This window comes from Bombina bombina, chromosome 12 (genome assembly GCF_027579735.1).
Source record: "Bombina bombina isolate aBomBom1 chromosome 12, aBomBom1.pri, whole genome shotgun sequence".
NCBI classification, from domain to species: Eukaryota; Metazoa; Chordata; class Amphibia; order Anura; family Bombinatoridae; genus Bombina; species Bombina bombina.
Window position 1 is genome coordinate 158000139 of NC_069510.1, and position 15837 is coordinate 158015975.

General features: G+C 40.0%; 1 protein-coding gene across 1 annotated transcript in view; it reads right to left on the bottom strand.

Moving 5' to 3' along the window:
• Positions 1-15837, bottom strand: part of LOC128642715 (keratin, type I cytoskeletal 18-like) — a 138532-nt gene that overhangs the window by 27017 nt on the left and 95678 nt on the right. Inside the window, exon 7 of the mRNA XM_053695492.1 lies at positions 10783-11000. Within this exon, the coding sequence (XP_053551467.1) occupies positions 10783-11000 (218 nt within the window). The remainder of the gene's footprint in view (positions 1-10782; positions 11001-15837) is intronic.

The window sequence follows — 15837 nt, forward strand, 5'->3', positions numbered from 1 at the left end:
CTGTCATGTAGTGCTACAGGTACTACCTAGGTATCTCTATAACACACAATATTATACATTAGCAAGAGCACTAGATAACAGCACTATTACCTGTCATGTAGTGCTACAGATACTACCTAGGTATCTCTATAACACACAATATTATACATTAGCAAGAGCACTAGATAACAGCACTATTACCTGTCATGTAGTGCTACAGATACTACCTAGGTATCTGTATAACACACAATATTATACATTAGCAAGAGCACTAGATAACAGCTCTATTACCTGTCATATAGTGCTACAGATACTACCTAGGTATCTGTATAACACACAATATTATACATTAGCAAGAGCACTAGATAACAGCACTATTACCTGTCATGTAGTGCTACAGATACTACCTAGGTATCTCTATAACACAATATTATACATTAGCAAGAGCATTAGATAACAGCACTATTACCTGTCATGTAGTGCTACAGGTACTACCTAGGTATCTCTATAACACACAATATTATACATTAGCAAGAGCACTAGATAACAGCACTATTACCTGTCATGTAGTGCTACAGATACTACCTAGGTATCTCTATAACACAATATTATACATTAGCAAGAGCACTAGATAACAGCACTATTACCTGTCATGTAGCACTAGATAACAGTACTATTTTTATTTTTTATTTATTTATAAAATATTTTACCAGGAAGGATACATTGAGATTTCTCTCGTTTTCAAGTATGTCCTGGGTCCACAAAACATTGCATTGATACAATAGGGTACAATAAAATTAAAAAACAATAATAATACACAATAGATGCAATTTTTTTTTATAATAAACCATGACAGGAGCATTCTGCTTTGAGATATGTAGAGAGGGATCTCTTAAAGGATATTAGGCTTGGGGAAGGTTTGAAAGTGTGCGGGAGGTCATTCCATAATTGTGGCGCTCGGTAGGAAAAGGAGGATCGAGCTGCTTTCTTTTTGTATTGAGGCAAGCTAAATAATGTGTTGGTACTGGATCGGAGGTTATAGGAGGTGGGAATAGCCTGGGAGAGCATTCTGCTCCGGTAGGGTGGGAGCTTCCCAGAAAGGCACTTAAACACAAGGCAAGAAAGATGGAGGGTGCGTCTGGATTCCAGCGACAGCCAGTTTAGTTCTTTTAGCATGTCACAATGGTGGGTCTTGTAGTTACATTGTAGCACAAAGCGGCAGAACGAGTTATACAATGTATTACGTTTATTAAGATGAGTTTGTGGTGCAGGTGCATATACTATGTCCCCATAATCCATGATAGGCATCAGCATTTGCTGTACAATCTTTTCCTTTACTGTAGGGCTGAGGCAAGATTTGTTTCTGTACAGGGCACCTAATTTTGGATAAAGTTTAGATGCAAGTTTTTCTATGTGGAGGCCAAAAGATAGATTAGGGTCTAAGATCATACCCAAGTATTTGAAAGAGTGGACTGCGGTAAGAGTGCAATTGGATTTTGTTTTGATGCGTAAATGGGAATTTTGTAGTTTGTGTACTTTAGGTCTCGTTCCACAGATCATTGTTACAGTTTTGTCAGTGTTTAGGAAGAGTTTGTTTTTTGAGATCCACTTTTCTACCTCTGTGAACTGGTCTTGGAGCACTGCTTCAAGCTGCAGCAGATCAGATTTGTTTGCATAGATTACCGTGTCGTCTGCGTACATGTGTACAGTTGAGGATTTGCAGACATTAGACAGATCATTTATAAATACTGTGAATAGTAGGGGGCCGAGAATGGAACCTTGGGGAACACCACACATGACTGGGAGAGGGAGGGAGTCACTGTTAGAAACAGAGACATATTGTGATCGATCCGATACATATGATCTAAACCAGGTTAACGGACGATCAGCAATACCAGAGTTTTTTTAGTTTGAGCAGAAGTATGTCGTGGTCCACTGTGTCAAAAGCCTTAGCAAAATCAAGGAAAATAGCTCCAGTTAGATCTCCTTGTTCCATGCCAGTTTGGATGTTGTTGCAAACTTTTAGGAGGGCAGTTGTAGTAGAGTGATTTGGGCGAAAACCTAATTGATCAGGGGTCAGATAGTTAGATTGTTGGTAATACTCGCATAATTGCCTATGGACGCATTTTTCTAAGATTTTTGACAATACTGGGAGCAATGATATAGGGCGATAGTTAGAAACCAAGGTTAACTCCCCACTTTTATGAATAGGCACTACTCTTGCAGTTTTCCAGAGTTTGGGTATGTATCCAGACACCAAGGATTCGTTAATTAGGGTTGTGACAGGCTTAGCAATTGCCGGCGCACTGAGCTTCAACAGCATTGCTGGGATTTGATCAGGTCCAGACTGGTTTTTCATTTTTAGATTATTAAGGTGTTTAACGACATTGATGGGTACAGGTCTAAAATTGAACTTCTTTATATTGGGTCTTTGCTGTTTTAGTGGGGCCTGATCCACATTTGTAGCTTCAGGATGCGTGCCATTTATTAGTTTGTCAATCAGGGTGGTGGAGCATCCGACAAAATAATTGTTAAAGGCATTAGGTACTTGTAAGGGGAGTTGCAGGTTTTGGTTATCCACATTGACAGTGGAGGGTTGTGAGTGGATTGGTGGATTTTGTAAGTTATTTATGAGTTTCCAAAACTTTCTAGGGTTAGATATGTTATTATTCAGATTTTCACAGAAATATTGGGCCTTAGCCAATTTTGTTTGTTTAGTGCATATATTTCGCCATTGTCTATATACACAGTGATCATTCATAGAGCCAGTATGCTTGAACTTTGACCACAATTAACTATTACCTGTCATTATTATTATTATCGGCGCCAACAGATTCTGCAGCGCTATAAACAAAGGGGGAGTACAACAAAACAATTATAGGGATCAAATGGGTAGAGGGCCCTGCCAAGAGTTGCACTGTTATAGTCAGCTCTTGAGAAGGTGATCAACAAACAGCTGGACTCTTAGGCTTACATGCTAAGGGGGTTCAGGGGATAGCAATGGAGGAGAGGAACTGGTATAAAGAAAGGTTAGCATAGGTTGTATGCATCCCTGAACAGTAGAGTCTTTAGGGAGCACTTGAGGCTTGTAAAACTAGAGGAGAGTCTTGTGGAGCGAGGCAGAGAGTTCCACAAGATGGGAGCCAGTCTGGAGAAGTCCTGTAAACGGGAGTGTGATGAGGTGACAAGAGAGGAGGAGAGTAGGAGGTTGTGAGCAGAGCGAAGGGGACGGGAGGGAGAGTATCTGGAGACAAGGTCTGAGATGTAGGGGGGAGAAGTGCAGTTGAGGGCTTTGTATGTCAGAGTGAGAATTTTGTGTTTGATCCTAGAGGCAAGAGGAAGCCAGTGAAGAGATTGGCAGAGAGGTGCAGCAGATGAAGAGCGACGTGTAAGGAAGATGAGTCTGGCAGAGGCATTCATTATGGATTGTAAAGGAGCTAGGCGGCAGGTGGGGAGACCAGAGAGGACATAGTTGCAGTAATCGAGGCGGGAGAGAATGAGAGAGTGGATTAAAATCTTAGTTGTGTCTTGGGTAAGGAAGTGTCTAATTTTAGAGATGTTTTTAAGGTGGAAGCGGCAGGCTTTAGCCAATGACTGAATGTGAGGAGTGAAAGAAAGATCTGAGTCAAATGTGACCCCGAGACATCGGGCATGCGGGGTAGGGGTAATGATGGAGTTGTCCACAGTTAGAGAGAGATTGGGGTGGAGAGTTTAGAAGAAGGGGGGAAAATAAGGAGCTCAGTTTTGGAGAGATTTAGCTTGAGGTAGTGAGAGGACATCCAGTTGGAGATGTGAGAAAGACAGTTAGTGACACAGGTTAGCATGAAAGGAGAAAGGTCTGGTGCAGAGAAGTAGATTTGGGTGTCATCGGCATACAAGTGATATTGTAAACCGTGGGACTTTATTAGGGAACCTAGTGATGACGTGTAGATTGAGAAGAGAAGGGGACTGAGGACAGAGCCTTGCAGTACTCCGACAGAAAGTGGTGACAGGGCAGAGGAGGCCCCAGAGAAGGCTACACTGAAGGTACGGTTTGACAGGTCGGAAGAGAGCCACGAGAGGGCTGTGTCACATATGCCGAAGGATTGGAGGGTTTGGAGCAAGAGAGGGTGGTCAACAGTGTCAAAGGCTGCGGGCAGATCAAGGAGGATAAGCAGAGAGAAGTGGCCTTTTGATTTTGCTGTAAGTAGGTCGTTGGTAACCTTAACAATTGCTGTCTCTGTGGAGTGATGGGGATGAAATCCAGATTGCAATGGGTCAAGGAGGGAGTTTATTGTAAGGAAATGGGATAGGCGTGCATAAGCTAGCGTTTCGAGAAGCTTTGATGCAAGAGGGAGGAGGGAAATAGGGCGGTAGTTGGATGGGGAGGTAGTATCAAGGGAAGGTTTTTTGAGGATAGGTGTGACCAGTGCATGTTTCATCGATGAGGGAAATGTACCAATGCTGAGGGAGAGGTTGAAAGTGTGTGTGAGTATAGGGGTAAGGGTGGCAGAGAGGGAGGGGAGTAGCTGTGAGGGGATAGGGTCAAGGGGACAGGTAGTGAGGTGAGAGCGCACTATAAGTGCCGAAACTTCTTCCTCAGTAACAGGGGAGAATGAGCAAAGTTTAAGGTTATGTGGGTTGTGGTTGATTGAGAGCATTTGAGGGGGTGAGAGAATGAAATTATGTTGAGAGCTGATTTCATTTCTGATGGAGTCGATTTTGTTATTGAAGTGGTTGGCAAAGTCTTGAGCTGACAGAGAAGTTGTATTAGGAGGTGGGGAGGGCGGAGAAGAGTATTGAAAGTTGAGAACAAACGTTTTGGGTTTGAAGAAAGATTAGAGAATAGAGATAAGAGTAGAGAAGTAGTGTTGCTTATGGAAATTAAGGGCAGAGTAGTAGGAGTTCAAGATAAATTTGTAATGTTGAAAATCAGCTGAACTCCTAGATTTTCTCCAGTGCCGCTGAGCAGTATGGGAACATCTGCGTAGGTATCGTGTCAGAGGAGTATGCCAGGGCTGAGGATGAGTGTTTGATTTCCGAGCTATGGTAAGAGGGGCTAGATTGTCAAGGACGGATGTAAGGGTGGAATTATAGTGGCAGATAGATTGGTCAGGGCATGAAAAGGAGAAGGATGAGAGGAGAGGTTTGAGGGAATTAGAAAGCTGTTGTTGATCTAATGACATAATGCTTCTGTGAAGTTTGGTGTGAGGAGCAGAAGGAGGGAGAGTTCTAGGGAGGGATGATATGTTGTAAGTAAGGAGGTGGTGGTCAGAAAGAGGAATTGAGAGTTTGTGAAGTTTGAGAGAGTGCATCGATAGCTAAAGATCAGGTCAAGGGAGTGACCGTCTGTGCGAGTGGGAGAATCAGTCCATTGTGACAAACCGAAAGAGGAAGTGAGTTGCAGAAGTTGTTTTGCAGAGGAGGCAGTGGGATTGTCAAGAGCGATGAGGGAAGGGGTGTCTGAGGAAAGGAAATAAGGTAGCCAGGCTGCCAAGTGATCTAGAAATTGAGTTGAGGAGCCAGGAGGACGGTATATGACTGCAACACGTATAGAAAGAGGAGAGAATAAGCGAACCATGTGGGTTTCGAATGAGGAAAATGTGAGGGAAGAGATGGGATGTATTTGTTGAAAGGTGCCACGAGAGGAAAGTAAAATACCTACACCACCTCCTTGTCTATTACCAGACCTAGGAGTGTGGCTGAAGTGGAGACCCCCATGTGACAGAGCAGCAGTGGATGCTGTGTCTAGGGAAGAGAGCCAGGTTTCTGTTAGGGCCAGAAGGTTGAGGGAGTGGGAGATAAAGAGGTCATGTATAGAAGTGAGTTTGTTGCAAACAGAGCGAGAGTTCCAGAGTGCACAAGTGAAAGGGGAAGTGGATTTTGATGCAAGAGGAATGCGAGTAAGGTTGTCAGAGTTTTGTTTTTTGAGTCTGTGGGACGGTGTACAATGATGTGCATGACTAGGCAGTTGTTGGGGACCAGGATTAGGGGAGATGACACCAGCAGTTAGTAAAAGCAAGAGGGAGAGTGACATGAGATACAGATTTGCAGTAGTGAGACTGCTTTTGAGACAAGGTGCAGGGGAGAGAGTGTTAAGGAATAGGTAAAGTTCATGAGTACAAAAGTAAGGTGAGTTTAAGAGAGATGGGCTAATGAACAGTGCAGGTGGAGAGTGAGAAGGAGTAATTGAATAATGTAGTTTGTTATAGAGACAGAATGCGGCAAAAAGGAATAAGAAGATATTAGGCATGTAGTGCTACAGATACTACCTAGGTATCTCTTCAGCACAGAATATCATGGGAAAGAAGCAAATTTGAAAATTGAAGTAAATTTGAAGCTTTTTAAAAATAGTATCCTCTGTCTGAACCACAAAAGTTTTTTTTTGGGTTTTATATCTTTACGTGCAGGATAGTTTTTCACTGAAACAATAATGAATAAATTGCTGCCAATAAACAATGAAAACATCTGATTGCGATTGCATTGACATTGAACGCGGATCATTGGCAGCGCTTAACATGCAAATAATAATTGTTACACACATACAAAATTCCTGCTCAGAAGCATTGGAGCTTCCGGCCAATCACATGAGACCACTGCTCATGATTGGCTTACAGCTGGTTTCCTGCTCCAGACTAACGAATTGGAACATGCAAATTTTGTATTAGAATGTTCTTTTAAAGGGACATAAGTGCAAAAAAAGAAAATACCATGATGTGTCAGAGCACATTATTTTTGCACTATTTCTTGTATATAACTGTCGGCTAGATTACGAGTTTTGTGGAAAGAGCTGCTCGGTGCTAACTTGCAAGTTATTGTCACCACTCACTTCCCTACAGCGCTGGTATGACAGGTTTACAAAAACCCGGCGTTAGCAGGCAAGAAGTGAGCATAAAGCAAAATTTAGCTCCATACCGCACTCCAATAACAGCGCTGTTGAATGCCGCAGTGAGCTGGTTTTACGTGCTCGTGCACGACATCTCCATAGACATCAATGGGGAGAGCCGGCTGAAAAAAAGTCTAACACCTGCAAAAAAGCAGCGTAAAGCTCGGTAACCCAGCCCCATTGATTCCTATGGGAAACAAAATGTATGTTTACACCTAACACCCTAACATGAACCAGAGTCTAAACAACCCTAATCTTACACTTATTAACCCCTAATCTGCCGCCCCCAACATCGCCGCCACTATACTAAATTTATTAACCCCTAAACCTAACCCTAAGACCCACTAACTTTAATGTAATTAAAATAAATCTAAATAAAACCTACTATTAATAACTAAATAATTCCTATTTAAAACTAAATACTTACCTGTAAAATAAACCCTAAGCTAGCTACAATATAACTAATAGTTACATTGTATCTAGCTTAGGGTTTATTTTTATTTTACAGGCAAGTTTGTATTTATTTTAACTAGGTACAATAGTTACTAAATAGCTATTAACTATTTACTAACTACCTAGCTAAAATAAATACAAACTTACATGTAAAATAAAATCTAACCTGTCTTACACTAACACCTAACCTTACACTACAATTAAATCAAATTACATAAATTAAATACAATTAACTAAATTACAAAAAAAACACAAACACTAAATTACACAAAATAAAAATTCAGATATTTCGACTAATTACACCTAATCTAATAGCCCTATCAAAATAAAAAAAAATCCCCCACAAAATAAAAACCCTAACCTAAAAAATAGCCCTTAAAACGGCCTTTTGCGGGGCATTGCCCCAAAGAAATCAGCTCTTTTACCTGTAAAAAAATAAAAATACAAACAACCCCCCAACAGTAAAACCCACACAACCAACCCCCCAAATAAAATAACTAAAAAAACCTAAGCTCCCCATTGCCTTAAACCTAAACCTAAACCCACCCAATAAACCCTTAAAAAGCAGCAGAAGTCTTCATCCAACCGGGCAGAAGTCTTCATCCATCCGGCACGGAGCGGCTCCATCTTCAAGTCATCTGACGTGGAGTATCCTCTTCTCTTGACGGCTAACAAAGAATGAAGGTTTCTTTAAGTGACGTCATCCAAGATGGCGTCCCTTGAATTCCGATTGGCTGATCAGTCAATCGGATTTAAAGGTGAAAAAATCCTATTGGCTGATGCAATCGGAATTCAAGGGACGCAATCTTGGATGATGTCACTTAAAGGAACCTTCATTCTTCGTTAGCCATCAAGAGAAGAGGATGCTCCGCTTCAGATGTCTTGAAGATGGAGCCACTCCGCGCCGGCTGGATGAAGATAGAAGATGCTGTCTGGATGAAAACTTCTGCCTGGTTGAATGAAGACTTCTGCCGCTTTGTTGAGGACTTCTGCCGGCTTCTTTGAGGATGGATGTCGGGTCTTCAAAAACTGTAAGTGGATATTCAGGGGTTAGTGTTAGTTTTTTTTAAGGGTTTATTGGGTGGGTTTTATTTTTAGGTTAGGGCTTTGGGCTTGCAATAGAGCTAAATGCCCTTTTAAGGGCAATGCCCATCCAAATGCCTTTTCAGGGCAATGGGGAGCTTAGGTTTTTTTAGTTAGGATTTTATTTGGGGAGTTGGTTGTGTGGGTGGTGGGTTTTACTGTTGGGGGTTGTTTGTATATTTTTTTTTTTTACAAGTAAAAGAGCTGATTTCTTTGGGGCAATGCCCCGCAAAAGGCCCTTTTAATGGCTATTTGTAGTTTAGATTAGGCTAGGTTTTTTTTTTTTTTTGGGGGGGGCTTTTTTATTTTGATAGGGCTTTCAGATTAGGTGTAATTAGTGTAAATATCTGATCATTTCTTTTTTTATTTTGTGTAATTTAGTGTATTTTTTTTGTAATTTAGGTAATTGTATTTATGTAATTGATTTAATTGTAGTGTAAGGTTAGGTGTTGGTGTAAGACAGGTTAGGATTTATTTTACAGGTAAGTTTGTATTTATTTTAGCTAGGTAGTTAGTAAATAGTTAATAACTATTTAATAACTATTCTACCTAGTTAAAATAAATACAAACTTGCCTGTGAAATAAAAATAAACCCTAAGCTAGATACAATGTAACTATTAGTTATATTGTAGTTATCTTAGGATTTATTTTATAGGTAAGTATTTAGTTTTAAATAGGAATAAATTAGTAAATTATAGCAATTTTATTTAGATTTATTTTAATTACATTAAAGTTAGTGGGTGTTAGGGTCAGGTTTAGGGGTTAATAACTTTAGTATAGTGGCGGCGTTGGTGGCGGAAGATTAGGGGTTGCAGATTAGGGGTTAATATTTAACTAGTGTTTGTGATCGGGGAGTGCGGCGGTTTAGGGGTTAATATGTTTATTATAGTGGCGGCGATGTCCGAAGTGGCAGATTAGGGGTTAATAAGTTTATTTTAGCATTTGCAATGCGGGAGGGCCTCGGTTTAGGGGTTAATAGGTATTTTATGGGTGTTAGTGTACTTTTTAGCACTTTAGTTATGAGTTTTAGGTTACAGCTTTGTAGCGTAAAACTCAACTACTGACTTTCAGTTTACAGTATTGATCTTGATGGTATAGGCTGTACCGCTCACTTTTTGTCCTCCCAGGCAGACTCGTAAAACCGGCGCAAAGGAAGTCCCATTGAAAAAGGAAAGGTGCGGTAACTACATTGCGTTATGGCCAAAAGAGTGTGCGATGCCCCTAAACCTGCAAGACTTGTAATACCAGCGGTAGTGAAAAAGAGTCTTAACGCTGCTTTGTCACTCATACCGCAAAACTCGTAATCTAGTCGTGTGTGTTTAAAGAGAGACAGTAAACATAATTACTAGATATTTCTGTTGTGTTGTATAGAACATCATATCAGCCAAGTATAAACATTTTTTAAAGAAATTAACCCCTAGATGCAGTTAGGACGTTCCATGCCGTTCTAAAATTGCTGGGCTTTAATGCCTGTAGGATGGAATGGAATGTCAGCTTTTTTGGGGTCCTGCTCCCCTTCTTGTATAAACTGCTGTGGATCAGACTGGGACATGCGCCTAGCAACACAGGACATCTCCCAGGAGCCAATTAGCGCTGTTTTGAGTCACAGTGATGATCATGTGACTTCCTTTTGTATACGTTCTCAACTTGAACGGTTGCCTCTGTCCTGAAGGGGTTAACAGCCTTTTTACTGCAATCTGTGCAGACAACAAGACTAGCCACTGTCATAAAGTTAGTATGAAGCTAATTAGGAGCAGATATGTAGCATGGTAAGCCTTGGTAAGTCAGCAGGTGGATTTTAAATTCTGAAAATTCGAAAAATCTTAAATTTTCAGAGCTAAATTACATGAAAAGGAGCAAAATAAATAATGAAAATTTATAGCAAATATATTTTACAACACGTGACTAAACCTTTTATATAAATCTCTTACAGCGTTTACTGTCCCTTTATACTCTATAGAGGTGTTAAACACATAATTAATGTCAGCTCCAAAAGCAGCAATGCACTACAGAGAGCTAGCTGAACTCATCTGGCAAGCCAATGACTAGGCATATTTGTGTAGCCACCAATCAGCAGCTCATTGCTGCTCCTGAGCCTACCTAGGTATGCTTTAAAACAAAGGATACTAAGAGAACAAAGTAAACTTAATAAAAGTAACTTTCCATATCCCTTTAAGGTTGGAATCCCCATGACACCTCTCAATAAATTATGTGGCTAAAAAAATAAATTAAAAAAAAGGTGAAGTGTGAAAAAGTTTTACATTGTGAAAAAAGTAAAAGTCTGGTGTAAAACATCACAACAGCTGCATGCTGGGAAGGAATGTGACACGTGCATACACAGAGGTGCTGTGTGACCAGGATTATTAATGAGCTCAGCCATCCCCGTGTGAGTAAGAACTTACTGCGGCTCCCCCTCCAGCAGACGTCTGTACTCAGCAATTTCAGCTTCTAGCGTCTCCTTAATTCTGAGCAGAGCTTCATACTGCAACTTGTTGTTCTGCATATTGCGTGCTGCGTCAGCCATCTCCTTCTCTAGCTGTGTCACGTGGCTCTGCAACTTCTCCAGCTCTGCTCTGTATCTGAGCTCCGTGTCCTGGACATTACCACTCAGGGTGTTAACCTGCAAATAGGTCATTAAAACAGCAAAATATTAAAAGGGAAAACCCAGGGAAAGGGGCTGAGAGCAGACCCCCCCCTCCCCTGCATATAAAAAGAGCCATTATACAGACAGAAGCAGGCTGTAGACCTTAGTATACATATAAAACTTTGGAGTTTGGTTAGGAGTCTGAAAATCAGCACAATCGCCTAGATTAGGAGTTTTGCGTTATGAGTATAACGCTGCTTTTTCACTACCGCAGCTATTACGAGTCTTGCAGGTATAGCTGTACCGCACACTTTTTTGGCCGCAACGCAACGTAACTACCGCACCTTTCAAAAAGTTATTTTTCAATGGGACTCCCATAGCTCTGGTATTACGAGTTTTGCCTGGGAGGCCAAAAAGTGAGCGGTACAGCCCATACCGACAAGATTCGTACCGCCATCTAAAGTCAGTAGTTATGGGTTTTGCGTTACAAAGCTGTAGCATAAAACTCATAACTAAAGTGTTACAAAGTACACTAACACCCATAAACTACCTATTAACCCCTAAACCAAGGGCCTCCTGCATCGCAAACACTATAATAACAATATTAACCCCTAATCTGCCGCTCTGGACATCGCCACCACTATAATAAACATATTAACCCCTAAACCGCCGCACTCCTGCATCGCAAACACTATAATAACAATATTAACCCCTAATCTGCCGCTCTGGACATCGCCACCACTATAATAAACATATTAACCCCTAAACCGCCGCACTCCTGCATTGCAAACACTATAATAACAATATTAACCCCTAATCTGCCGCTCTGGACATCGCCACCACTATAATAAACATATTAACCCCTAAACCGAGGCCCTCCCGCATCGCAAACACTATAATAAAAATTTTAACCCCTAATCTGCCGCTCTGGACATCGCCACCACTATAATAAACATATTAACCCCTAAACCGAGGCCCTCCCGCATCACAAACACTATAATAAAAATATTAACCCCTAATCTGCCGCTCTGGACATCGCCACCACTATAATAAACATATTAACCCCTAAACCGCCACACTCCTGCATCGCAAACACTAGTTAATTATTAACCACTAATCTGCCACCCCCAACGTCACCGCCGCCACTATACTAAAGTTATTAACCCCTAAACCTAAGTGTAACCCTAACACCCCCTAACTTTAATATAATTAAAATAAATCTAAATAAAAATTACTATCATTAACTAAATAATTCCTATTTAAAACTAAATACTTACCTGTAAAATAAACCCTAAGCTAGCTACAATATAACTAATAGTTACATTGTATCTATCTTAGGGTTTATTTTTATTTTACAGGCAAGTTTGTATTTATTTTAACTAGGTAGACTAATAGTTATTAATTAATTATTTACCAACTACCTAGTTAAAATAAATACAAACTTAGCTGTAAAATAAAACCTAACATGCCTCACACTAACCTAACATTACACTAAAATTAACTAAATTACAAAAAAAATTAAACACTAAATTAAACTGGGATAAGGTAGATATAATCCGGATGGATCATATTAGAATTGATTATTATGATCCTATCTGGATTATTGGTTCATTATTCTGGGATTATATGTCCCCTAGACGATATAGTGTATATTTATGGTTAGTTGTTAGATTGGTGTTTCATATATTTCTAGTTGAACTGAATAATACTTTTAGCCTAAGGCGCTCCTATATTTCTAACATATATCTAGCTTTCTGACTCAGTTAGGGAGTCTCTTATAGTGTATCTTGTATTTTATCTAGGCGCTGGTGACTATACATATCTCCACCCATAGACTTGGGGTTAGGTTTAGGGGTGAATATATTTATTTAGTGTTAGTGATGTGGGAGGCCAGAGGTTTAGGGGTTAATAACTAATGTAGGTGACAGCAGATTAGGGGTTAATAAGTATAATGTAGGTGTCGGCGATGTTAGGGGCGGCAGATTAGGGGTTAAGGTAGATTAGGGGTTAATAACTGTAATGTAGGTGTCGGCGATGTCGGGGGCGGCAGATTAGGGGTTAATAAGTGTAATGTAGGTGTCAGGGGCGGCAGATTAGGGGTGTTTAGACTCTGGGTTTATGTTAGGGTGTTAGGTGTAAACGTAAATTTTATTTCCCCCATAGGAATCAATGGGGCTGCGTTACAGAGCTTTACGCTCCTTTATTGCAGATGTTTCTTTCATGTAATTGGCAAGAGTCCATGAGCTAGTGACGTATGGGATACACACTCCTACCTGGAGGGGCAAAGTTTCCCAAAACTCAAAATGCCTATAAATACACCCCTCACCACAACCACAATTCAGTTTTACAAACTTTGCCTCCTATGGAGGTGGTGAAGTAAGTTTGTGCTAAGATTTCTACGTTGATATGCGCTTCTCAGCATTGTTGAAGCCCGATTCCTCTCAGAGTACAGCGAATGTCAGAGGGACATGAAGGGAGTATCACTTATTGAATACGATGATTTCCCTAACGGGGGTCTATTTCACAGGTTCTCTGTTATTGGTCGTAGAGATTCATCTCCTACCTCCCTTTTCAGATCGACAATATACTCTCATATTCCATTACCCCTACTGATAACTGTTTCTGTACTGGTTTGGCTATCTGCTATATGTGGATGGGTGTCTTTCGGTAAGTATGTTTTTTATTATTTAAGACACTCTGAGCTATGGTTTGGCACTTTATGCATTAATATAAAGTTCTAAATATATGTATTGTACTTATATTTGCCATGAGTCAGGTTCATGTATTTCCTTCTGCAGACTGTCAGTTTCATATTTGGGGAAAATGAACATTTTTTAAGAAAAATATTTCTTACCTGGGGTTTAGTCTTTTTTTCAATTGACTACTTCTTGCAAATTGCGGGCGGTATTAGGCCCGCAGGTGCGTCAAGTGCTAGAATTATGACGCGAAAAATAAGTCTATGATGCAACTTCGTCATTTCCAGCGTCATAGTTGATGCCGGAGCCTTACACACGGTTGCGTCATTAGTGACGCAAGTGTGTCATTTCCGGTTATTATTGGCGCCAAAAAAAATTTCAGTTACGTTGTGCCTCATACTTGGCGCCAAACTTTTTCATTATTTTAATACCCCATTGATGTTTGCCTCTTGCCTTTTTCTCTATCAGAAGGCTATGCTTTTTGCATTTTTTCCCATTCCTGAAACTGTCATATAAGGAAATTGATAATTTTGCTTTATATGTTGTTTTTTCTTTTACATTTTGCAAGATGTCTCAATCTGATCCTATCTCTGAAGCTTCTACTGGAACATTGCTGCCTGACATCGGTTCTACCAAAGCTAAGTGCATTTGTTGTAAGATTGTGGAAATCATTTCGCCGAATGTCATTTGTAATAGTTGTCATGATAAACTTTTACATGCAGATAATGTGTCCATCAGTAATAGTACATTGCCAGTTGCAGTTCCTTCAACTTCTAATGTGCATGATATACCTGTAAATTTTAAAGAATTTGTTTCTGAATCTATTATGAAGGCTTTGTCTGCATTTCCACCTTTTAATAAACGTAAAAGGTCTTTTAAAACTTCTCATTTAGCTGATGAAATTTCAAATGACCAACAACATAATAATTTATCCTCCTCTGATGAGGATCTATCGGATACAGAAGATCCTTCCTCAGACATTGACACTGACAAATCCACTTATTTATTTAAAATAGAGTATATGCGTTCTTTATTAAAAGAAGTGTTAATTACTTTGGCTATTGAGGTAACCAGTCCTCTTGACGTTCAGTCTAATAAACGTTTAAATGCTGTGTTTAAACCTCCTGTGGTTTCTCCAGGGGTTTTTCCTATTCCTGAGGCTATTTCTGATATGATTTCTAAGGAATGGAATAAGCCAGGTACTTATTTTATACCTTCTTCAAGGTTTAAAAAATTGTATCCTTTACCAGCAAATTCTATAGAGTTTTGGGAAAAAAGCCCCAAAGTTGATGGGGCTATTTCTACTCTTGCTAAACGTACCACTATTCCTATGGAAGATAGTACTTCCTTTAAGGATCCTTTAGATAGGAAGCTTGAATCTTATCTAAGGAAGGCCTATTTATATCCAGGTCATCTTCTCAGACCTGCAATTTCTTTGGCTGATGTTGCGGCTGCATCAACTTTCTGGTTTGAAAATTTAGCGCAACAAGAATTGGATTCTGACATATCTAGCATTATTCGCTTACTGCAATATGCTAAATTTTATTTGTGATGCCATTTTTTATATTATCAAAATTGATGTTAGATCTAGCTATATTAGCTAGAAGAGCTTTGTGGCTTAAATCTTGGAATGCTGATATGACATCTAAATCTAGATTGCTCTCTCTTTCTTTCCAAGATAATAATTTATTTGTTTCTCAGTTGGATTCTATTATTTCAACTGTCACTGGGGGAAAGGGAGTTTTTCTGCCTCAGGATAAAAAACCTAAGGATAAATCTAAGGCTTCTAACCGTGTTTCCTCAAATTGGAATAAATCCAAGCCATTTAAGAAACCAAAGTCAGCCCCTAAGTCCGCATGAAGGTGCAGCCCTCATTCCAGCTCAGCTGGCAGGGGGCAGATTAAGGTTTTTCAAGGATATTTGGATAAATTCTGTCCAAAATCAATGGATTCAGAGCATTGTCTCTCAAGGGTATCAAATAGGATTCAGAGTAAGACCTCCTGTGAGAAGATTTTTTCTCACGTATCCCAGCAAATCCAGTAAAAGCTCAGGCTTTCCTGAAGTGTGTTTCAGACCTGGAGTCTTCAGGGGTAATCATGCCAGTTCCTTTTCAGGAACAAGGTTTGGGGTTTTATTCAAATCTATTCATTGTCCCAAAGAAGGAAAATTTATTCAGA